Here is a 25,000-nt window from a genome sequence, read left to right on the forward strand (position 1 = left end):
TGTATGTGTTACTATATGTGTTACTGTATGTGTTACTGTATGTATATTGTATGTATACTGTATGTGTTACTGTATGTATATTGTATGTGTTACTGTATGTATACTGTATGTGTTACTGTATGTGCTACTGTATGTGTTACTGTATGTGTTAGTGTATATGTACTGTATGTGTTACTGTATGTGTTACTATATGTGTTACTGTATGTATATTGTATGTATACTGTATGTGTTAGTGTATGTATACTGTATGTGTTACTGTATGTATACTGTATGTGTTACTGTATGTATATTGTATGTGTTACTGTATATATATTGTATGTGTTACTGTATGTATACTGTATGTATACTGTATGTGTTAGTGTATGTGTTACTGTATGTATATTGCATGTGCTACTGTATGTATATTGTATGTGCTACTATATGTGTTACTGTATGTATATTGTATGTGTTACTGTATGTATACTGTATGTGTTACTGTATGTATATTGTATGTGTTACTGTATATATATTGTATGTGTTACTGTATGTATACTGTATGTATACTGTATGTGTTAATGTATGTGTTACTGTATGTATACTGTATGTGTTACTGTATGTATATTGTATGTGCTACTGTATGTGTTACTGTATGTATACTGTGTGTGTTACTGTATGTGTTACTGTATGTATACTGTATGTATACTGTGTGTGTTACTGTATGTGTTACTGTATGTATATTGTACGTGTTACTGTATGTATACTGTGTGTGTTACTGTATGTGTTACTGTATGTATATTGTATGTGTTACTATATGTATACTGTATGTGTTACTGTATGTATACTGTATGTATACTGTGTGTGTTACTGTATGGTTACTGTATGTATATTGTACGTGTTACTGTATGTATACTGTATGTATATTGTATGTGTTACTATATGTATACTGTATGTGTTACTGTATGTGTTACTGTATGTATACTGTATGTGTTACTGTATGTATACTGTATGTATACTGTGTGTGTTACTGTATGTGTTACTGTATGTATATTGTACGTGTTACTGTATGTATATTGTATGTGTTACTGTATGTATACTGTATGTATACTGTATGTATATTGTATGTGTTACTATATGTATACTGTATGTGTTACTGTATGTGTTACTGAATGTGTCACTATGTGCCATTTGTTCTAAGGATTTTTGCTGGGGAATCTTGACCATATCTCATCACTGGTTTTAATAACTAGTGGTTTTCCATGGCTAAAACCAGGTATTATGACAAACAAAAGAATTAGACAAAGTTAATTCCACCGAAAGTCAGTCATTTTTGGGAAACTTCACTAGCAGTGAATGATGTCTTTTGTTTTCCTTAACCTTAACTCAACCAATCACTGAATTTCAATATGTCTCAGTGACAATGAACTGACTCCAGTGGAAAGTTTGCACTGTGAGATTAGAAAGTGTTTGGCCTTGAGGAGTTTGGGTAAAAAGATTTTTTTCCTTTTGTCTGTATTCCTTCCATACAGTTTAATGCCATTTAGATTCTCTGCAACCTTTTGAATGATAGAAACCGTTGTAAAGCAAACATACAGTGAAAGTTCCTCCAGGCTAAACTCTTATAAAGACCTCTTATAAAGTGAAGGTACTCTGTGTGAGATACGCTGAGTTCAACTCAACCACACTTCACACCGTTTGTGTCAAGGAGTTCTTTTATATCCACATACATTTGGCTTTTCACCAGGCATTTACACTTCACTGCAAAGCAACCGAGGCACCAGTCAGTGTGTCCTCCAGCGAGGTCCTGGATGGTCAAGAGAGGACAACCAGGATGACGCACTCAAAATAAAACGGAGTTTGGCAACACAGCCACCTGCTTAATTATCCTATCTCTCCATTTCTGTGAACTGTCGGACAATGACGGCGAAGTTAAACACCTCAGCCAGGCCCTGCAAACCCACACGTGTGTAAGTCTGTGTGTGTGTGTGTGCATTTGTTGCGTGTGTATATGCATGCATGCGTGTGTGTGTGTGTATATGTGTGTGTATGTGTGCATATGTTGTGTGTGTATTTGTGCGTGTGTGTATATGTGTGTGTATGCTAGCCTTTGTGTACAAGCATACACAAAGGGAGTGCATGTGTGTGTGTGAGTGTGTGTCCAAGTGTGTGTGTCTATGCATGTGCATGCATGCATGCGTGCATGTGTGTGTATGTGTATGTGTGTGTACATTTGCATGCATGCATGCGTGTCTGTGTGTGTATGTGGTTGTGTGTAAATTTTGCATGCATGTGTATATGTGTGTGTATGGGTGTGCATGTGTGTGTACATGTATGTCTATACATGAGTGCGTGTGTGTGCGCACACACACGTGTGTGTGTGTGTGTGTGTGTGTGTGTGTGTTCACTGGAACGACTAAATGCTAGTGGAACAAACCCAGACCCGTCAGATGAGTTTCTCTTCGAAGCTGTTCGTTGGAGTGTCATCCCCTGTTCATGGACCTTATGTCTGGAGAAGTCTTTGTGGAGAAGCCTTTGTGGGGACCGTGTTCTCAGAGGACGTGAGGAGTACCTGGAAAGCTTGGAGCGAGCGGATATGCCCGAGCACGTGCAGAAAGGGCCTTTGTGTTCCTTTGGCTTATTCTCGGGACCATAAGTGTATGAAAAGACGACAGCTGGATAACATCCTAAGCACCTTACGACTTAACTTTCCACAGAAACGGTTTCAGGGAGGCGTTTGTGCTGAGAATGTACACCATAATCAACGTCTTCACTGCTCTTTAAGATTAAAAAACAAAAACAAAAACAAACAAACATACTAGAGCACACAGTCTTCCAGAGAGACGTCTGCAGGGCTCCCTTAGAATCATACCTTTTTTTTCCTTTCTTTCTTTTCTTTCTTTTTTTTTCTGCTGAAGGAAAGACAACAGAGCTCAGGGACTTTCCTCTGGTCATGCGTCTCGCGCGGTCTGATGTCGTGTTTTTTTCGTGATTTCTCGGGTTTGGTGGCCCCTTTTCCCCGACGCACTTCACACCTACGGAGTTGCCAAAGGGGATCGGAGGAGCCTGTGCAATTATTTAATCATACTGATATATTTTCTGTAGTTCATCGCTTATTTCCTCATTACCTTAATTGAGTACAAATTGGTTAAGAGGGCGCAGCACAGCTATCAAGAAGCTTAGTCTTTTCAGATGACAATATAAGCCTTGCTTATCCTATTAGACACAAAGCAGCTAACGCTTAAAGGAGCTGTGTCAGCTTACTGAGGGTAGAGGGGAGAGAGAGAGAGAGAGGGAGACAGAGAGAGAGAGGGAGGGAGAGGGAGAGGCAGGGAGAAAGAAAGAAAGGGGAGGGGGTAGAGAGACAGAGAGTGAGAGAGAGCGTAGGAGGGGGATGGAGAGAGAGAGCGTGAGAGAGAGGAGGAGAGGTAGAGAGAGAGAAAGAGAGTTAGAGATGGAGGGACATAGAAAGAGAGACAGAGAGGGGTAGACAGAGAAGGAGTGAGCAAGATGGGGGGGCAGGGGGGGTGGGGGCTGTGCATGTGATAGGACCCTCGTCAGACACTCAAACACATGTAGCGTTTCCTTCTTTCTTTCATTTTCTCACCGAACACACTAAGTTCGTAATGAGTCTATTGATCCAGATCTGAGCAAGTTCATTTCTGACAATCACAAACCCGCTGAACTCCTGTGGTAGGTCGAGGACTGAGAACAGGCAGCGGGTGCCCATAGTAAAAAAAAAATGTTCTTTTCTTTTTCACTTAATCGATCCCAGACGAGGCTCACGGCCGACGGAAACGTTTGGACGACGTCTAACCAACGTCTACACTTCATTTCTACGTAGAAAAAGCACACGTCTTCTTCTCTGTCTTCGACAGAATGGTTTTGTTTTTCCTGCTCTACATTACCGTCCTTTGGACCAGTATGTTACTGTACGGCCCACCTGAACCAGCTAACCCCCATTAGCTGGTCTGTTTTCCCCTACTGCCCAGTGTTAATCTGTAGATAAGCATTTAAGACCCTGTCTCAGCCCAAACACTGGACACAACCCAAACACCTAACTCATACAATTCAGCAATCAAACAGCACACAACCTCCCTTCTACCATATGATTCATCAACACCACCTACAGCCACCCAACACCAACCCTCCTTCATTCAAATCAAACACCACCGATCCCACTGTTCAACACCACTCACCCCCATCCGATTCCACCACCCCAAACCCTTGCCCATTCACATCAAACACCACCTAACCCCCCATAAACACAACTACTCAACACCACCTACCATCCATTCAAGGTTCTCCATCCAAAATCCACCATCCACCCAACGCATTAATATCAACCACACCCACTCAAACCCCCCCCCCCCCCCCCCCACCCCAAATCCTCACCCATACAACTCACACCCACTCACTTCCATCCACACCTACAGTAATTCACTGTCAGAAACAAAACATACACTAAAGGTCTTAATATATTACATTACGTTTGTGCTGATATAAAACTGAACTGGTGAGTAAACACAGGACAATGTTGCCATGCTGTGCACGGTGATAAACGCTTATTGCAGATATTGATGGAGATCACGGTTGTGCCGTTGTGTGCATTTAAACCCCGTTGATGCAGATCTTCCATACTGACTTTTCCTTTATTTCTGGAACATGTCCAGGGTGGAGCAGTAACACAGGGCCCACTCTCTCAGGGGGGGAGGGGTTTCACAATGCTTGACCTTATAATCTGATTTGATTCAATTAGCCTAAACAGAATCTGCAGCTTCTTAAAACAAAACTGACGTTAGGTTAGTTTTTCCATTGGTTGCATAATGATAAGCCTGTTCTTTCCACAGGAGAGACACTCCTGACACACACTGACACACTTTGCCCTGGGTTTTAAAAAGGCTGAGATACACTGAGGTGGATCTAGACCTAGACCCATGGTGTTCATCGACAACCAGGTTTAACGTTAGAGGAAACGCCAAGACGGAGATCAGGTGAAAAGCGTTTTTTTCTTCTGTCCAAACCCTCGACACAAAACAACTCAAATTAAATTCCCTTCCTGGCTAGGTAAACACATGACGAATATAACAACTTATATGAAAGTACTGGCCCAGGAGTTCTCTCCTTTACTCTCTTTCTCCATCGCGGCAGCCCAAAGCCTCATCTAAGGTTCTCTTTTGATGTCTGGCCCAACAAGTGTAGGTCTGCAGTGTGGTTCTTGGCAAAACGGGCAGCAGTGGAAAACAAAGAACTGAATTTGTTCACTGCCGACCTAGATGATCAGACCTCTTCAATGGTGAATCTGCATTCAACCTTCTCTCAACCCAGCAGAGGAGTTAAGCTCTCTCTCACTTAATCTGACACTCTTACCATTACTAACAGCCGGATCCCACTGCCCTGGAGCTACTGAAGTTCTGCAACATGTTGTTTGCTAACTAGATATTTCACCCTGCAATCCGCTTATTCACTCCACCCCCCCCCCCCTCCTCTTTTTCTGGGCTTGCGTAGACTGGTTTAGCAGTGAAAATGTACCACTAGCTCACCTAAGATAGGCAGGGACCATGTATTACACTTTGACCAGAAATCAAACCCAGACAGCCCATGTAGAGTTTGATTCTGACAGTTCCCTGCCAAAAAGAAAACCTATGGAAAAAAAAACTCACTCTGGATAAGTAACTCCACGAACTGAATAAATAAATAAATGAATATACAGCTTTCAAAGGTTCTAGAGCATGCAACAGCATGAGCTGATGTAAATGACGCTGAACATTCTATTGGAACTCGTGAAGAATCCAAGGCTTCTATTATGACATCACTGTCGTTAACATCATTTTATTCTGTGGTTACCGAATAAGATCTTTCCCCTTGGTCTGGACTCTCCTGGAAACAAGAAACATGAGAGGAGAACCACAAAGAGAACTGATGGAGAAAAAAATGATGTTTGAAGTGGTGGTGGTGAGGGGGTGGAAATTTCTGTTTGTTAGCATGTTCGTAATTATGAAAGTTTCAGTTAATAAAAATTTACCACATATCACAGATGAATAAGTCATTCTTCCTCACTATCGTCATCATCACCGTCATCACCGTTGTCCTCACTATCTACTGCAACTGATGACTGTTCTATGTCTGTGTTTTATGCTTTTGGATTAGCGGGTACCCACGGGGGATTAGGCTGGCCCAAATCAGAAGAAACACACAAAGATGTAAAAAAAAAAAAAAACCACACACACACACACACACATACACATACACACACACACTGTCTTAATCTCTCTCCTCATAAACAGGGTCTGTGTTCGATGCTTCTTCTTATTATTTGCAATGTTTTTCCGAAGGCTTCCAAACATTTTGTATGTGGTATTTTCTGGACGTCAAACTGAGCTGTCTTCGTGTCGAACCTTGAGAAGATTCTGAAAAAAAGCTTTACTGAAAAAGGATGCAGTGCAGTCTCTCCCGGGGTATCCTAATTCTTAACTGAGACTCACTACCAACTCACATACAGACCTACATAGATCTCTGTGCTGCTATACTGACTGTCAGTGGGCCCTTTCATTGTTAGAGCAGTCTTCCAAAACGATTAGTTTAACACATGAAGTTTTGCATTGACCTAGCCTCACAGCCGTTCAAATCTTCAGCCCAGGATGGCATAAGCCACTCCCCTATTTAACACGGACGACTTTTATCTCTAGGGTGAAATCAAAGTCCTGTTCCACTTCAACAAGAGTCTAAGATTATCCACGCCATGTCCGTGTGACCCCTCAGCGGGGTCAGAGGAGCTACGACCAAAGCTCTTTTGAATGCTACCTGAACAAACTCTGAGTTCATTTAACGGTGCAAATGTCTTGTGTCTTGTTTGAGCGTAAAGTCCCAAACTCAGCAGAAAAAATTCTGCGTACTGGAAACACCGGATCAGCTTTCTCCTCTGTTGTCACTAGGGTCAGGCGTTCCTGGTCGACTGCTACCAACGACGCTTTTCCAGACCGACACACCACCTCCCAACAGGACACGGAAACAAACCTGAGCGGCGTTAGCCAGGCAGCCCGGTGAGGTCCAGATGACCCTGATTGTGAGGCCATTGTTGTAATTGAATTACTTTTCCCACGGTCCCTGGCAGTGGCCTCGGGCTAGACGCTGCAGAACTGAAGCCGAGAATAAAGCTTCGTGGAAAACGACCTCGGAATGCCGTCATTCCGCCTGGCGCGGGGCCTGGTGGACAGATGCCGTAAATAAGCAAGGACTTCGGCCAACGTTTTGGGCATGAGAGTTTAACATAATACTCTACATGTGTTAAAGCTGTAAAACAACAACAACAACAACAAAAAACGGACACAATTATGATCAGTGCAGCAGCAATAGGATCACAGAGGGGCTGAGGGTATGAGAGTTGAACTACATACTACAGTGTCTGGGCTCTCCTTGGCTATTTGACTATGGTGTGTGTGTATGTGTGTGTGTGTGTGTGTGTGTGCGTGTGTGTGTGCGTGTGTGTGTGTGTGTGTGTTTCACTGGCACCTGCTGTGTTGGAGAAGGTGTTAGAGCCAGGTAGGAAACAGATCAGGAGCTTAAGGTCACAACTCTGCCAGACTCATAACAGACACACGACAGACACGTAACAGACACACGACAGACACGTAACAGACACACGACAGACACGTAACAGACACACGACAGACACGTAACAGACACACGACAGACATGTAACAGACACACAACAGACACGTAACAGACACACGACAGACATGTAACAGACACACGACAGACACGTAACAGACACACGACAGACACGTAACAGACACATAACAGTTTCTACTGAAGCTGTTTCCCAGTGTTCTGAGAAACAGCTTCAGTAGAAAACTGGCAGAGTAGCATGTCCGTTAGCGTGTCACAGTTATTGTGTTTAACTTGTGCAGTAATAAGAATGTTACTCTGTGGTTTAAAGGTAGTTGTAAACACGGCGTTCTGATGAACTGTATCTTCATAAAGGCCGGGGCAGTAAATTACTTATCGTGTCTTCCATTACTGAGAAGCCGTACCAAACGGCGCTGTAATATCATAATTAAGAGCCTGAGTGATCAAAATTTGTCGATGGCTCGCAATCAGCTGCTCCCAAGATGCAGAGAACCCAAATTCTTCCCCGTTAAGTTAGAAAAGAAAAGAAAAGAAAAGAAAAGAAAAGAAAAGAAAAGAAAAGAAACCAAAAATATCTTCTTACAACCCTAGCAGATGTATTCTATGAAACTCTTGGGGGAAGACTGTAGGAATGTTTCTGTTTAAAAAAGGTTCATAGAGCCTTCTTTCTGCTGGGCCAGTGGGCCTGGGTGTGTGTGTAGGATTTCAGCCCTCTAATTGACTGATTGATTGGTTGATTGATTGACTGAGTGGATTGAGCGTCTAAGTGTTCTCGCCTGTTTGTAAAAGCTCTGCTCACTGAAACCCCAGGAGGGCCTTTAATGATTCACTCTGTTTCATCCACTTAACACAGACTCATTTATGAAACTTCATTCACAAATAAAGGCCACTGTGCCAAATCAAAGGGGATCTCGAGTGGAACCGTTTCAGCCATAGAAAAGCGTAGTCAAACGCGACCACATCCCGACAAGATTCCTTTCCCTGCGATGAGCCGCAGATTGAGGGATTTGAACAATAATCATACAATTCCTTCATCAATAAGCTCTTAAATTCTCTTCCTAACCCAGGGCAAATGGCTTTTAAATCTTTTAATATGTTTGAAATTGTCCAGTTTTCATTATTTCTTTAAGAATGGAGAATCATCCTGTTTGAGGCTTAAAAATAAACACAAAGCAAATCCAGCCCACAGCCTATCATTATGAGAGACGGAGAGAGAGACAGAGATAAAGACTCAATCTGAATTCTGTCCCGTGGGAGGAAGACAAACATCAGTCTGACAAAACCTCAGATGTAATGACATCCTTCATCTCTGTGCTAACGTGAAAACAGTTCAAAAATAAAAGGAAAAAAAATAAATAACCACCATCCCTGGTGTAATCTGATTTGTGTGTTATTTACTGAGATAGTCACAGTGGCCTTACCCATATTCTTATCACACCAAAAAAACCCCCCCCAAATATTATCTTCAACTATTGTTTGGGACTCTCCTTTACAGAAGCTATCATGAGTGAGTGTGTGTGTGTGTGTGTGTGTGTGTGTGTGTGTTTGTGTGTGTTCTTATCACACCAAATAAAAACAAAAACCAAAATATTATCTTCAACTACTGTTTGGGACTTTCCTTTGCGGAAGCTATCATGAGTGAGTGTGTGTGTGCGTGTGTGTGTGTGTGTGTGTGTGTGTGTGTGAGTGTGTGTGTGCCAGAAGGAGAGCTAACATGTCACGGAGCGAGCGAGCAACAAAGGGGCGGCAGTTTGGAAGGATTCTCACGCTTAATGCGCCAACACGTTCTACGGCTTCTTGCGATATTTCATGTTGTGTTACGTTTCAAAATATAACACAACCAGTTTAATCAAGCACCTCCAGAAGCGTCATGCCAATGAACACGACGAGTTCGACCGCACTATAAAAAGGGGACGATTCGAAATGGGCTGTTAATTTTGTCAGGTGCATTGCAACGACACGATAAACTTCCCGACAATAGCGTGAAAACGACAAAAATGACAGAAAAGGTTCTCGACTTCATTGTTCTGGATGAGCAACCCCTGACAGTCGTTGAAAACGAGGGCTTCTGCCACCTGATTGAACACTTTTAATTCCTGACCAATTCCTTGCTGTATTAAAAGGTTTCCTGTTCATTCAAGTTTTTTACCAAGTTGCTGGTGCAGTTATTTTCTATCTTAATAATAAATAACAATTCAGTAAATTTATATATGTATATATTTACATATATGTGTGCGTGTGTATTTATTCATAACATTTTGTTTTACAAAGTTAGGAAACCAATGTTTAAGTCAAGCCTGATGTTGCCTTACACATAAAAGAATGATCCCAGTCTCTTCTACACAGTGAGGCATACAGCTTATTAATTAAACACTGGTATCGGTTCGGTACTCGGTATCGGCCGATACCCAAACCCCAGGTATCGGCATAGGTATCGGGACTGAAAGAGTCAGATCAGTGCATCTTGTGTGTGCATGACTGCCTGTGCACGGACGCGGGGAATTTCTGAGAAAAACAGAGGAGCCTGAGATTTTAAAACACGGAGCGTTCAATAACGAACAATCATCTGTAAACATCTGAAGATCCAAAAAACTGACCAGTGAGGGGGCTGCTCTCGGTTTTTCTCCTCGCCCAGTCCTTACACTAAAACCTAAATATATATATTTATATAAGCATGTCTTACACATTCACTGAGTATATGTGTGTTGGAAATGCTAGTGGTCACAGAGGTACATTTACAGTATATTTCAGGGGGATAGATGGTTGAGACGCTGAAAGCTCGTCAGGGGGATTTGAGCCTCAGTAACCTACGACACTGTCACAGATGACATACAGATAAAAACAGGACATTTATTCCTTGGGCAATCCTGTGTGACTGACAAAAGCCTGTAAGCAGGGCCAGCTTCGGGCTGACAGCTGTGTAATTCCTTACTTATATCAGCAATAACATTCAAGATTTCGCATATTAAACTCTCCATTGCCAGGCATATTGCCGGACAATTACTGTTTGAAACAAGCAGATACGGGTGATCTGAGAATTAATCCTGGATAAGCCATCTCTGTCCGTCTCTCTCTCTCTCTCTCTCTCTCTCTCTCCTTCCCTTCCTCTTTGTGAGGAAAATGTGAAAATGAAGGAGAGAAACAGAGGGTGTAGTGAACTAAAATATCTTACAAACACACCTGTAATGCCCTGTCAGGAAAATGTTCTATCGGCAGGCATTTTGGTTTTCGCAGTCACTCAAAAGCAAGACTTTGCCTTGATAAACTGAAGAAAAGCAACGTTTCATGAAAAGTAAAAAACACAGACAGCTATCACTGAGTGCACTGAGACTCTTAATAAACTCTTAAGATTGCTTAAGGTGTGTGAGTGTGTGTGTGTGTGTGTACACTGTACACACACACACACACACTCACACACATTTTGAAGAAAAACATAAAACTGCAAGTTACTCGCTCAAATTCAGATTAGTTTCTTGTCTCTGAGTCATTACGCTGATATTTCTAATGATGGCATTTATCCAGGTCCCCTCTAGCTGACCAGGCGGCATGGAAAAAAGACCAACAAAGGTATTAAAAAAAAAAAAAAACAGATAGAATTCTTTCATCTGTCATTCGCTGTAGAGAGGACAGGAGAGGTATCACATCACAATGGAAATTTTTCCTCATAAATAAATAAATTAGAAATGTAAATGTACGAGTGTTTCAGCGGTGAGTGTGGGGGACAGCTCAGCGTATCCGTCCTGTTCGGGGGGGGGGGGGGGGGGGGGGCCCCGTGGTCCAGTCCATGGTCCGGGTCTGTACTTGCATCAATCACAAGGTTCTGTGTTCACCATCCCGTCACTGGATCCGGTTCTCATCCTGTCCCCGGGTCACGTTTCCGTTGCTCCGCCTCCAGCTTGCCCCGCAGTTTGTGGAACGCCGGCCTTTTTTTCGGGTCGGCGTCCCAGCATTCACTCATAAGGGCGTACACGCCGGGGGGGCATTTCTCCGGCGCCTCCATTCGATATCCCTGCTCCACCTTCTCCTTCACCTCCTGCACAGACTAACGGGGAGACAAGAAACAGAAAAGACAGAGAGAGGGAGAGAGAGAGAGAGGGGGAGAGAGAGAGAGAGAGAAAGAACATTAGAGAGAGAAAGAGTGAAGATCTTTTCTAAGACCAATTACAGGGCCCTGAGGCACCTGTTGGAATATCAGCCAACGTTTTTCAGGATTCAAACCTAACAACCTGCTGTGTCACTAGCTGGCTCATCTCAGAACCGTCTCCTTTAAAAGACTCAATCTGATTGAGACACTGGGGGATGTCTGAGGTCAGAGAAACCATTGGTTTCACACACTGGGAACACTGGTTTGCGACAGCGGGAGTCATTTGGCAATGTTGAGGTCAGAGACGTGAGAGTGAGCAGGTACAAGGGGTTAAGAAGAGACTGCCGTGAGTCACAGGAAGTCGGATAATCCCACTCCTGGTGCCCCCCCCCCCTCCACCGACCTGGCCAGCTGCCAACGGGAGCCGTTGCCGTGGAAACAGGCCCTACCCGCACTAATCCGGAGGGGTTTAATCCTTGTCTTTATTGCCTGCTTAGTGAAACTGCTTAGATTTCTCCCTGCCACATACCTGTGAGCCCAGAGATACACGATACAGCAGCGTGTAGGAGACGTGTTGTGTGTGTGTGTGTGTGTGTGTGTGTATGTCACGGGGTTTGGGGAATGTGTGTACTGTTAAAGAGAGAGTAAAGCTTAGCTCCCCCTCTGGTCCAGTAGAGTTTGTCAAAATGAAGTGATAAAAGAAGACCAAAAAACATTTTTTTTTTCTCTCCATCTCCAAATAACAGAGTCAGCAGAAGAACCTCAGACAGACAACAAAGTTTGAGAAAAGAAACTTTCCATTCACTTAATGTTGACTGCTCTTATCTTGACAGAACAGAGAGACACCATCCTGCTAGCACTAATTGAGTTAGAGAGAGAAGGGGAGAGAGACAGAGAGATAGAAAGACAGAGACAGACAGAGACAGAGAGACAGAGAGAGAAAGGAGGAGAGAGAGAGAGAGTGAGAGAGAGAGAGAGACTAGCTCTAAACCAGAGCACCACTGCTCTGAAGTGATTCACCTGAAAGCCACAGAGAGAGAAACAGAGAGAGGGACGCATGTGGCTAAGCACACATGCACGTGACCATAACTGTGAACCTGCTATTAAACAATCGCATTACCTATTTTGTTGTGAATTGTCTCTGCGTTACCTATATTGTTGCTGTTGTGTATTGTTGTGTATTGTTTGTTATTTGTTGTGTATTGTTGCTGCTCTACATGTGAGATACTTGTCATCTGAATTTCCACGAGGGAATGAATAAAGTTCCTATCTATCCATCTATCTATCTATCTATCTATCTATCTATCTATCTTTTGGTGAACTTTTAAACCTGAGAGCTGCTCACATGCACCCCCCTGTGGCCAAATCCCAGTAGTACAACTGAGGAAAAGCTTACTTTCACAACTGTTACTATTCAACTTGGAACTATCTTCCCCGTACCCCCATCCCATAAGAGATTTTGGCAAAACTCACCATCTTAGGGTAGGGCTGTCTGCCATAGGAGAATATCTCCCACAGAAGGATCCCATAACTCCAAACGTCTGAACGCGTGGAGAATTTCTGACAAAAAAAATAAGACAATATGAGATATAAAAAAACAGAGCATTCACTGATAAACAATTATCCACTTACAAATTAAAAAAAAAAAAAACTTTGAAAGCAAATTTGAACAACATGTCAGTTTGAGGCTTCTGAGTGCTTAGATGTCATCACCTGAATGCTGTTGCTTTGATTATTAAATTCACAGAATAAAAACGTATGTTTACCAGACGTACTGGGTAAAACGCACTGGACCGAAAGGACAGTTTTATTTTTCTCTAATGAACGCTCACACACTTCATACTCTTACCTCTTTTTTCAGGGCTTCTGGGGCGGTCCATTTCACCGGCAGCATGGCGTTATCCAGGGATTTGGTGACGGTTTTGGCCAATCCAAAATCACTGATCTTTGCCACGTCATCATCTGACAGCAAAACATTCCGTGCCGCCAAATCCCTGTGGACCAGCTTCTTAGACTCCAGATACTCCATACCCTCACACACGTCTCTGAAAACACACACACACACACATAAACACCTGATGAGTCAAACACGTTAATGCTCGCCAAAAAAAATCGATGCAACTAAGTGGTCTGCTGCAGGTGAGCTGTCTAATCTCTTACTGCATGACTGAGGTAGAAAGTAAAACCACTTCCCTGTGTAAACCCCTCAGGAGAACTGGGGGTATATACTGGGAAGGGGAGAACTGGGGAGGAGAGACTGGGAAGGGGATAACTGGGAGGAGACACTGGGAAGAGGAGCTAATTTGCTGACACAAGCTCTCTGCAGTGTTGAATCTGTTGAACCAGGTAAAATGATCAGATGAATTCTGTGTAAACAACCCCCAACTCCTCAACTCTGACATACAACAGTCTCTGATCACAGCTCCTCCTACAACATCGTTTCCATTTTTTTTTCTGTCTAAAAATCAATGGACTCACATCTATAGGTGTGGGTCTCAAAGAACATTAACAACTTAACACTGAACATTTGAACCTGAACACTAAACACTGAACATTTGGAACTGAACACAGCTGAGAACATTTGGAACTGAACACAGCTGAGAACATTTGGAACTGAACCGTGAGCATTTGGCCCTGAACACTGAACATTTGGCCCTGAACACTGAACATTTGGAAGTGAAGACAGGTGAGAACATTTGGTAGTGAGGACAGGTGAGAACATTTGGAACTGAAGACAGGTGAGAGCATTTGGAAGTGAAGACAGGTGAGAACATTTGGAAGTGAAGACAGGTGAGAACATTTGGAAGTGAAGACAGGAGAGAACATTTGGAAGTGAAGACAGGTGCGAACATTTGGAAGTGAAGACAGGTGAGAACATTTGGAAGTGAGGACAGGAGAGAACATTTGGAAGTGAGGACAGGTGAGAACATTTGGAAGTGAGGACAGGTGAGAACATTTGGAAGTGAGGACAGGTGAGAACATTTGGAAGTGGAGGACATGTGAGAACATTTGGAAGTGGGGGACAGGTGAGAACATTTGTAAGTGGAGGACATGTGAGAACATTTGTAAGGGAGGACAGGTGAGAACATTTGGAAGTGGAGGACATTACAGGGCAAAACACAGCAGCTGGCTGGCAGTGATCACAGAGCGTCCTCGGGTGCGAAGGAAGTTGGCCAGACTCCCCTGTAAAACAGATTATAATCCACCTCTTAAACTGAAATTAATTATCCATCAGAGCCAAAACCACTGGATGTTATTACATTTTAACAAACATATTATTACATTTTACTGACAAAAAGAGACTTCCTGCATGTTGAGGGGATCTCCATGATCTGGGTCTCATATCTCAAACAAAACAATTACTCATGAATGAAAAACAACACATTTTAGCGATTATTTGCACACTGTCTTCTTTCAATAATTTTTATTTAACTACTCGTCTAAGATTCCAAAAAGCACATTGGTCATACAGTTACAGTAACATGTAGGACTTTTCAGAGAAGATGCTGATTAATGGACCCTGTACTGATCCCATGGAGTGTAAATGCAGACAGTGGAGGATCAGCTGTGCTCTACCTTTTCCATCAGCTCAGTGATGATATAAAGACCATTGTGTAGAATGACTCCTAACAACCGTACCAGGTTCTTATGCTGTAGCTTTCTGAAGAGAGACAGAGAGAGAGAGAGAGAGAGAGAGTTCCCAACATCAGTGTTACTAACTGAGAGTATGGGGAGTAAAACACACGCCTTTCAAACGCTGCGTGGCTCTGACACATCGTTCAGTTTCATGTAAGACATCCTGAGCTTTACCTTTGCGTGTGGACACTGCTTACTTTGTTAACAACCTCACACTGTCATTTCCTCCTGTTGAAACACTCACTGGAGGGTTTCAGGAAGTGTAGAAAGTTGTTGGAGACACAGCGACACACACAGAACCCACAGACAAACAGAGTGACACACACACACACACACACACACACACACACACACACACTTACGTCATGACAGAGGTCTCGTCCAGGAAGGCCTGAGCAGTAACATCACATTTGATGTTTTTTATTGCCACTTTCTGGCCCATGTATTCGCCCTCACACACCACTGACAGGACACAAACAGAGTGTGAGAGGACAGGTTATCATCTACCACACACAGCCACACAACATACAGGGTCAAAGCACCCATTTAACCACCACCATGATCAAGAAGACTGTCATAAGTTTGCCTCTGCGCGGAGTTTGATTGCCATCTAGTGGCGGCCAATGGTAAATGCATGTATTCTCTTGTCAGTGACTGAAGAATCTGCAGACTCACTTCCAAACTCTCCCTCTCCAATACTGCCTCCAATTGTCAGCTTAGAAATATCAAGAAGCCAACCCGCTGTATCAGAGAGAGAGGGAGAGAGAGAGAGACGGAGAGAGAGAGAGACAGAAAGAGAGAGAGACAGAAGTGAGAGAGAGGAACAAGGAGAGAGAAGTGTGATCATTAGACACGTTTGAACACCTAAAGATTTTGTTCTTTCTTCATACTGAACAATGAGACCCTTACTTTTGGAGAGCTCTACATGGGCCGACTTGGTTCCTTCTTTTTCTTTGGGCCGTCTCAGCGTGGTAGCAATGGCTCCCTTGTCCTTAGAGTAAAACTATTTAAAAAAAAAAAAAATGGAATTGGGAATATTTCAGTGTCATCGCTGATCATGTGTAATTTATACTGGGGTAACAGGTCAGGCGGCTGCCAGTGCAGCTCGGCAGGGGTCGCAGGTTTGACCCCAGAGCAGTGGTGAAAGAACCGACATCGTAACGGAGAGCGAACGGACCCGTTCCCTCTTAACCCTCCTCCTTATTCAGACTGTTAGCGCCACGACAGCCCCGGAGACACGGAACCACGGAACCACCGAGGTTCTTCAATCAGTTTTTAAGTCACTCTGCATAAGAACAGGAGTTTTGTGCATCTCCCAATGCATCTCCCAATACGTTCCGGACTGACTAAAATCTGCTCTTTCGCACCAATAACGCAATGGTAAGGAGAACATATGTATGAGTTCAGGAAGGGAAATTGTCAAATAATGACCAACTCGTCATATTTAAACATGCTCAGAGTGTAAACAGAAGTCAGCTGAGCCACATTCCACTTTCAGGTCTTTTGTAGACTCCGAGAGTTCTGGTCCCTCGTAACCTCACTAAAAAAAAAGACGCTAAAAGGCTCTCTCATGGTATACCAGAAAAAGACGGTTATATAAAAAAAAGTCAAGCGCACATGAGGAAGGAGTTCTTTTATTCATTTATGCATCCTTCAAAAACAGAGTCCCTGATTAAACGTGAATGATTATTAAAACATTTTTAATGATGATACAATGGTGTTCAAAAAGCTTTTTGAAGTAGTTATACAACTCCTGTCTTCACAACCTCAAACGTATTAGTTCTTTCAGGTACAGAACAGGTTCAGCACTCTACCCTAAAAAACACAACTTGTCTGACTATGTGACAACTTGTAATCACACTACAGCGTTACAACTACCAAAATATCATATTCAGCATCAAAAGTCAAACCTGCAAGCCCACTCAAATAGTTGATGTTAGGTATCTTAAAATAGGCCTATTTCATAGCAGAACACACCACTCTGTGAGACATTTTGTTTTTTTAATACCCGCAAGAAAACATGAATGCTGTGCAACAGCTTCTGCATTTGCAACTTTGCAAGATCTATTGATATACCAGAGATTTATAGCAGTATTTACCAATTATAGGAATATTCAACCACTATTTTAACCATTATTTGTCTTTCAGACAGAGAAACAGTCTTTGAGACTTAAATGTCTCTACTCAGCCTTTATAAAAAAGAAGTCAAAATTTCTTATCAGTAAATGTAAAAATAAATAAATTTTAAAAAGTGGGGGTGTGAGGGCGGATCTTGAAAATGTACAGCAGCAGCAGCAGCGCAGATCTGATTTATAACTAAATCTGAAAGTAGAAAATTAAAGCCTTGAACGCTCTAAGATGCAGAGGTTTACAGCGAAAGTGGGTGTCCGTGACCCAAAGATTGAAATAAATTTAGACAGCGTTCACCTGTCAACCACAGCCTCCTTTCTCAGGCCCCAAACTTGACGCTACAGGAAAGCAGAATAACCACATAGTAGATGTTGACAACCCATTTCTCACATATCACCCGCTGCTGGCAAACGCTGAACTAGCCTACTTCACACGCAATCCACTTGAAAGGCCGTTAGTATACACATTTATTTTTATTGTGAATCTTAATCATGTTCAGAATAAAAATCTGGATGCAAATTTAACGATTTTTAAAATTCTACATAGTTTTTTTTAATCACCGGAACCGGCGAAACACATCGATTCTGGTTAAACACAAAGATGTTTGGCTTAGCCTAATGTCCAGCGCTAGCAAGAGTTTCAACCCGACTGTCAGAAAACGCGACTGAGGACAGGACGGCGGCCGCGGTGAAAGTCAATGATAGCTTATCATGGAGTCCTTCAGCAAAGGGAAATGAGTCAGTCTTGCTTAGAGCTGCGAGGCACAGATAATAACGGCGCACGGCATTCAAATACAACTCAGTTTAAAATGGAGTTCATCCTTACATTGTTTTGGGGGGGCAAAATCGTGAAAACACGATCCAACGTGCGACACGTTAGACGCAGTTACGTAATCGTCTCACAGGTGCTTTTAGAAGTTCGTAAAATTATCAGTAGTGTTTTTTTAAACATCAAACGAACTCCTTTGAGGTTTGACATTTTGAGGTTTGGTGTTTCTATGTTCAGCATATAAATCTACTACCAGATATTCAGGATAAATTTGAAATTTATGTTTCGAAAGCCGAATTTGACCGCCGAAAAACAGGTACAAATAGATGCCAACTGATACTTGATACTACTCTGCATGTCACGAAGACCCACAAATGAAAGACTACATTAATTTTCCATAATTTCTTATATAGAATCACGGATTAGTCTGATAGTAGAGACTAAACTCATGTTTCAGTGCAGGAGAAAATGAAGGCTGATTTCAAAACGTCTGTTGCATTGTAAATACCTATGACGCATTTTAGGAGCCACAAAGTAACGATTCAGTTGTGTGTAGCAGTCCTGGTAGGTGGGGTGAGGGAAGTTGTGTGTGTGTGTGTGTGTGTGTGTTGGGAAAGAGGGGCTGCTGCTCCCAGCATGCACCATGGTTTCATGTACATAGTTACACCATTCAGTTGTATAGGAGTCATAAAGACTAGTATTTCTTGTGGTGTATTGTATGTTTGGGGTTGTTCTAAATGAACTGACTATTTTTAATCCTGCCTTTCCAAAAGTGGCTTTTTTCATAATACACTAAAACACCAGTTTTTCTCTCCCTTGTCAACTCCTCTCACTGAGTTCCTGAAACAACAGACACAATGAACAATAAAACAGATTAGTACTGTTCTCTGCAGCACGCTTGAGGAACCATTCGTGCACATTGAAACACTGAGGAGACGGAGAACTACGAATCTGCACACCACATGCACAAAGCATCGATATGGAAACAAACAGTTCTCAAGACCATGGATTATGAAGTCAGACAAGAAATACAAAATTATGGACTCTGTGAGGTTTGTTTGTGATAACACATCTGCTGTGTAAAGGCCTTGTCCAGATAAACCTGAACCACACTGAGGAGAGAGACAATATAAGGGAAGTCTATTGAAAGTTATAGTTTAGGTTTTAGCGACATTTCTGTGTAAAAATGAGACAAAACTGCGTTGTGTTTTGTAGATATCAGGGGCGTCACTCTTACCTCAATCATATCGATGAGGTTGTAGAAAAACTGTTTGTTGTCGATGGTGAGTTTTTTGTCCTTGTAGATGACTCTGTAGTGAATGACGTCCTGGCCGAAGCTGACGCAGAGGACGTAGTCCCCGGGGTGCCGGATGGACTCGCGGACCAGAAACAGCCCATCCTCCACGGGCTTCAGCTTATTCACCGCCTCTGGCCCGGATATCTTCCCGTGGAACCATCTGAAAGCCGCGTCAGAGGTTCGGATGGTTAAGAGGTTCTGTAGATTCTGTAGTGTCTCGTCGGTTTCATATTTGTTTTTTTTTTGTTTGTTTGTTTTTTTTTTACCGCGCATACCTTTTTCTGTTTTAATCTTTTATCGTTCATACCTCTCTTATTTTTCTGTTATTTTTCGTCATTCATTTCCTTATCCTCTTCATCTTGTTATTCTATTGAAATCCTTTATCTGACTCTCATTCTTACGACGAGTGTGCTCTTATTGCTGAGTTGACCTGTTGCTTTCGTCTCACACATTTAATCGACACTGTGTTAACCTACATGTGACAAATAAACTTGGAGCTTTAACTCGAAACTTGAACTTGTCTGAAATGTGTTTGCACTAATTCGTTTAGGCGACGGTTTCATTCAACGTAATTCTACAGTTTTATGACTGTATGTGTCAATTGCTCAGAAACCCAAGGAGCGGGCTTGAGGTTAAGTGACTTAACTCAGGGGGCCCATTCAAAAAGTGAATTGTCAAGTCTGAGTTTATGAAGCCACAAGCCTTTGTTTCCCAAGCTTCTACCCTTTACCACAACTGGTAACCATAGCTGCTTTGACCGTTGCTGTCACGACAGGACTCAGCTCTTGGTGCTAGTGCTGCATACGGAGCCATAAAGATTTAAGCCTCTTCGCTGTGCTCTGTTGTAAGTCATTGGAGACAAAAGCAACTGCCGGATGATGAAATGCCAATGTAAATGAGGAATCCAAATACGAAATGAGTATTCTATGAGTCAATTCTGATTTCACCACACTTTTTTTTTTTTTTTTTTTTCCCCAAAACAAAAGTAGCTAAGGTGTCTGGGAAGCCTTGGAATGGACTTAGAAACTTTTTTTTTTCCATTTCAAAACATAACCAGGCTCTGCATTTATAAAATATCTGTTTTCACTCAACAAACCTTGACTTTGAAGTGTACAGTGACTCTGACATTAGAAACCACCGTGGCTGGTCCAGTTTTGTTGTGGGGCTTATGTAAATGTAATTATGTGACCTTCACTAGAACATCCTGGATGAAGGATGAACTGTGTGCATGTATTACTGGTTTTTAAAGCTTGATATCTGTGGAGGTATCTGCATAATCATGTCGATTGATTATGAACCAAGCTTTCTGACGTAGAACCCAGACACGAGGCCTCTTCCGGTCGCTCAAAGAAAAGACAAATTGTCCACGAAAAAAATTATAAGATTATATGGCAAATGCTTAGTGCGTAAATGCATTACTTCAGTTACTGAATCATTTACTAGCTGTAAATGCATGTGAGACAAAGCAGCGTAAACATGTTTTTCTGACCGACATAAACCCGTTCTGTAATGAGAGCCGGCGAAAATGGGGTCAGACTCACGGCATCAGGCTCAGACTCCGGTCGACGCGGATAGCTTCCCGCTCTCTGACGTTAGAGGCTGTGATCAGACCCTCTTCCCCTGTCCTGTTATGTCTGACCAGGTAAACCCCTTTCCCCTGAGAAACAGGAAACAGTTTCCATCACTGGTCTGGTCTCTTGTGTGTTCAGACACCGATGGATTATTACTTTGTGTGTCGTTATTTTATTTTATACAAATGCTCTTTAACTCTTCATCGAGCTGGAGCGTGGTACCACACAGTAGAACAGGGACGGTTGCAACACCGTTTATTACAGTGGAAGTTGTGCAATGATTTGTATATCAGATGTGAATCGAGACGAGTGCAATTTTTCGTGTTTTTCAACTTTTCAACAAGTTTTTTTTTTTTCATGGTTACAGTTTTTGCGTTTATTTTTGTTTTGGTTTGGGGTTTTTTTGTAATAAATGTGTGTATGTTGAATGTATATACACGTATGTAGTTTAATGAGCAGATCAAGCCGGGCAGCGGCTGGCAAAAAAAAACTTAAGCTCGAGCGGTTACGTGGAGTCGGTGGTGTCCGTGCCGCAGACAGATATGAGTCGCGAGAAGACAGCTGTGAGCAGACAGATAGTACTTGAGTTAATCATTTTTGTGGTGAGGTATGCAACAAGGACAAAAGTTATGGCAATTTCTACCAAAAACTTCTGCTAATGTTGTAATGGGTTTTGTAAGATGCTCAGATGCTGAGAAATGCACAGGACAACAGAGTTGTGTAAAGTACCCAGTGACCATCCTTAAAGTAAAAGGATTGACACCTCCCTGGAAAACATCTGATTTAAAAGTTAGAGTAACCTATAAGAAATCAAGTTTCTCAGGTTTCAGCTACTCAAATTGACTTAAGTATCAGAAGTACATGCGAATAATATAAATAATGGAAAAAGCAGTGGGAGTTTTCTTTACTGCTTTATATGTTTTATATCTGGTCAAAAAAAAGAGTCTTTCTTACAAACTGTTAACAAAAAAAAATGCAGTCATGCCATCCTCTTTGTGCCGATCACAGGGTAAATGCTTGTGGGAAATGTATTTGAATTATACTTCAGTGACTTCACTCGAACGGCTAAAGAGCACTTTTACAGTCACTTGAGCGCGGCTGAAAAAAGTAGAACTCCGCCGAATATCTTCGCTAATATAGTGATCTAAAGGAGATCCCGACGCCAGGCAGGGTTAAAGTGAGAGACGGGGCCAAAAGGAAAAGTAGCCATTGACTTTTAAAATTTTGTGGAGTAAACCTGAAAGCTGACAGAAACATTTCTGAAACTGGAGTAAAGTGGAAATATTCCCAAAACAGACTTAAGTACAGTAACAATGTTTTTGTGTTTCGTTATTATATACCTGTGCGGGAGAGTCAAAATTGAGACAGTAAGGCTTTTCCCATACTCTGTTTTTGATTCATACACTCTGATGCTTATGTTTGAATCTTAAAACTCTCCCATAACTAAACATAGAATAGGCTACATACCGTAATTCCCCCAACTATAAAGTTGTTTTCAGCCGCATGACAGTGAAAAGTTTCCTTCAAAGGTATCAACATCTGTCACTTGTACAACAAGCACACACTTTGCAAAACCTCAACTTGCATCCTGCAAGCTCGTGAAAGTGATACTAAAAAGTTTAAATAAAAACAAACAAACAAACAAACAAACAAATAAATAAATGAAAATTTGAAATACCTGTCTCGCCTCTAAAACCGTGAGGATGTCACCTTTGTGATAGGCTATTTCTCCAGTTTTCACCTTGGTGTGGTCGCCCTTGGCAACACACTGAGTTCCAGGTTTCCACATGTTCTGAAGAAAGAAGTGACACATTTACTGATTAACCAGAAACACTTAATTCACAGTCATCCACAAACCCTACGTACAGTTTAGTCTGTCTAATTTTTTTTTTGTTTTTTTTTAAAGCTACACAAAGATGCAAGATAAGATCAGTGTTCAAGGTATATGAATCAAAAATAAGGTCAAGTGAGAGCAGTGTTTTTTTCCGTTAGAGCACAGTGCAGACCCTCAAAACACCAGTCTCTTAGTGAGTGTGGCTTTCTTTCTCACAAACGCCCACCGACATTCAGTAGCATACGTGCATGTACAGACCTGTTTGTCCTATAGAGAAGTCAGAATGACATGCATGAATTAAGGCCGACACTTGAAACATATGCGCTGTTGTTAAGACACATAAACACAAGAGGGTAGAAGGACTGAGTTTTGGTGCTGGCCACTAAATTAAAACTAATCTTCTTAAAAAGGCAGGGAAGAGGTGAACATCGGTGAACATCTGTTGGGGAAAGACAGTTGCATCTCCTCCCCAAAATCTCATGAACCTAATTACATATCAAATAATTTCAGAGTTTGGTAATAAACTGTTTGTACATAAGCAATTGTTTAGTGGCACAACTTCAGCAATTTTAGTATCTGGTTGTTGGGAATTTGCAAGGGTTTTTTTTTTCTTTCTTTTTTTTTTTTTAACCTACCCCAGTGGAAATTGCAGTTGAAAATCCAGGAGCTAGTCTATTGGAATGAACTGGTCTCAAATGGCCTGTACTGGTTTCAGTTTCAGTTTTCAACTGGATTTTAAGATTCTAATGTTTTGCCCAGTTAAGAATACCAGTTGAAACCATTTAAAACCCATTTAGATCAATGGAGCTATGGGCAGTGGCTGCTTATAACCATGTAGTCTACTCCTTGTATGGAAAAATGTTCTTTTCGTAAACAACCTGTACGCAATAGTAACGCATATAATATAATTACCTCAGAACAGTGTGTACTGACGTATCAGGTCAAGGACCTAGGTAGTGTCTTCCATATGCTCTGTAAAAACGTACACTTAATGAAAAGGTAGTCTATGTTAAACGCTTACGCAAACTGATTGTTTAAAAGAGAACGCACAGGTTTTGTAAACATAGAGCTATAAACTACGTTGATATAGTGCAGATTTACATTAGTTGTAGTTAGGTTAAGATAAAACTATCGAAGTTTATTTAGTTAAAAAGCAGTTGGCGAGCACTGACTTAACATGAGTCGGTTCTGCCCATCTTTCAACAAAGGGAAAAAACCTCCAACTGGATCTTGTAAAAGACCCAGAAACCACTTTGCCGGTGTCAGCTTGGCAATACTTGGTGCGTCGAACGTCTTTTATTTACAGACATAAACAAAGCTCGTTTTACTCACCTTCGCTCGTTCAGGTCCACTCAAACTAAATACGGAGCTTTACTCTTCGCTGTCGTGACATTTGAATGAGGACGATAGCGAAGCAAAGACGATTGTCATATTTCTGAGGAAGCACTGACCGCCGCTGGCATTGTAAAATTAGCCTCGCAGGCACATCAACACTTCCTCCTCGTGCGTTACCAGTTTTGTTTTTGTTGAGTGAACGCGTAACATTCCGCAACACGCAACTCCATGGGTTTCAAAAGGATTCCCCCGGACAGGGCATTACTGGCAGCGCCAAGGAACAAGACCAAAACAAAACTGAACCTTTAAAATGTATTTTTTTTAATAGGCCTATATTTAGTTTTAAGCAGCACTACAAAGACATTCAAATCATGTACATGTACTCCCGCTTTCTGTCGTAAACAACCCTAAAACTGCGACTCTCTCCTATAAAAAGAGCACGTGGAATATTTCAACAGAGAGAAAAAAAAAGGAAAATAAAGCGATGATCTTCATGCAGAAATAATATGAAAAAAAAAAAAAAAGTAAAATACATGCATTTCTTCGAAGAAACATGTGCGGTGATTCTGTTCACTCTAAGAGTGAAACTCAAACTATATTGCATGAGTCTTTCTTACAGTGTTTATTTCATAAAAATATTCACTTGTTACTCACATTTTTGAAGTAGGACAATTCAGATCGCCCCCATCTATACTCACTATACTGCAGGCACAGGGGAGAAAAAAACCCATGGAGATTTTTTT

General features: G+C 41.9%; 1 protein-coding gene across 1 annotated transcript; it reads right to left on the bottom strand.

The window, feature by feature from the left end:
• Window positions 1-8,870: 8,870 nt before the first annotated feature.
• On the bottom strand, window positions 8,871-22,877 carry matk (megakaryocyte-associated tyrosine kinase). The gene is made up of 12 exons (XM_030784223.1): window positions 22,767-22,877; window positions 21,059-21,174; window positions 19,458-19,677; window positions 16,232-16,325; window positions 15,998-16,063; window positions 15,685-15,784; window positions 15,263-15,347; window positions 14,796-14,869; window positions 13,536-13,731; window positions 13,160-13,246; window positions 11,492-11,644; window positions 8,871-8,903 (listed from the first exon to the last, which is right to left on the bottom strand). Exons 1-12 carry the CDS (start codon window positions 22,875-22,877, stop codon window positions 8,871-8,873), a joined length of 1,335 nt encoding a protein of 444 aa, XP_030640083.1.
• Window positions 22,878-25,000: the final 2,123 nt, after the last annotated feature.

This window comes from Chanos chanos, chromosome 9 (genome assembly GCF_902362185.1).
Source record: "Chanos chanos chromosome 9, fChaCha1.1, whole genome shotgun sequence".
Lineage (NCBI taxonomy): Eukaryota > Metazoa > Chordata > Actinopteri > Gonorynchiformes > Chanidae > Chanos > Chanos chanos.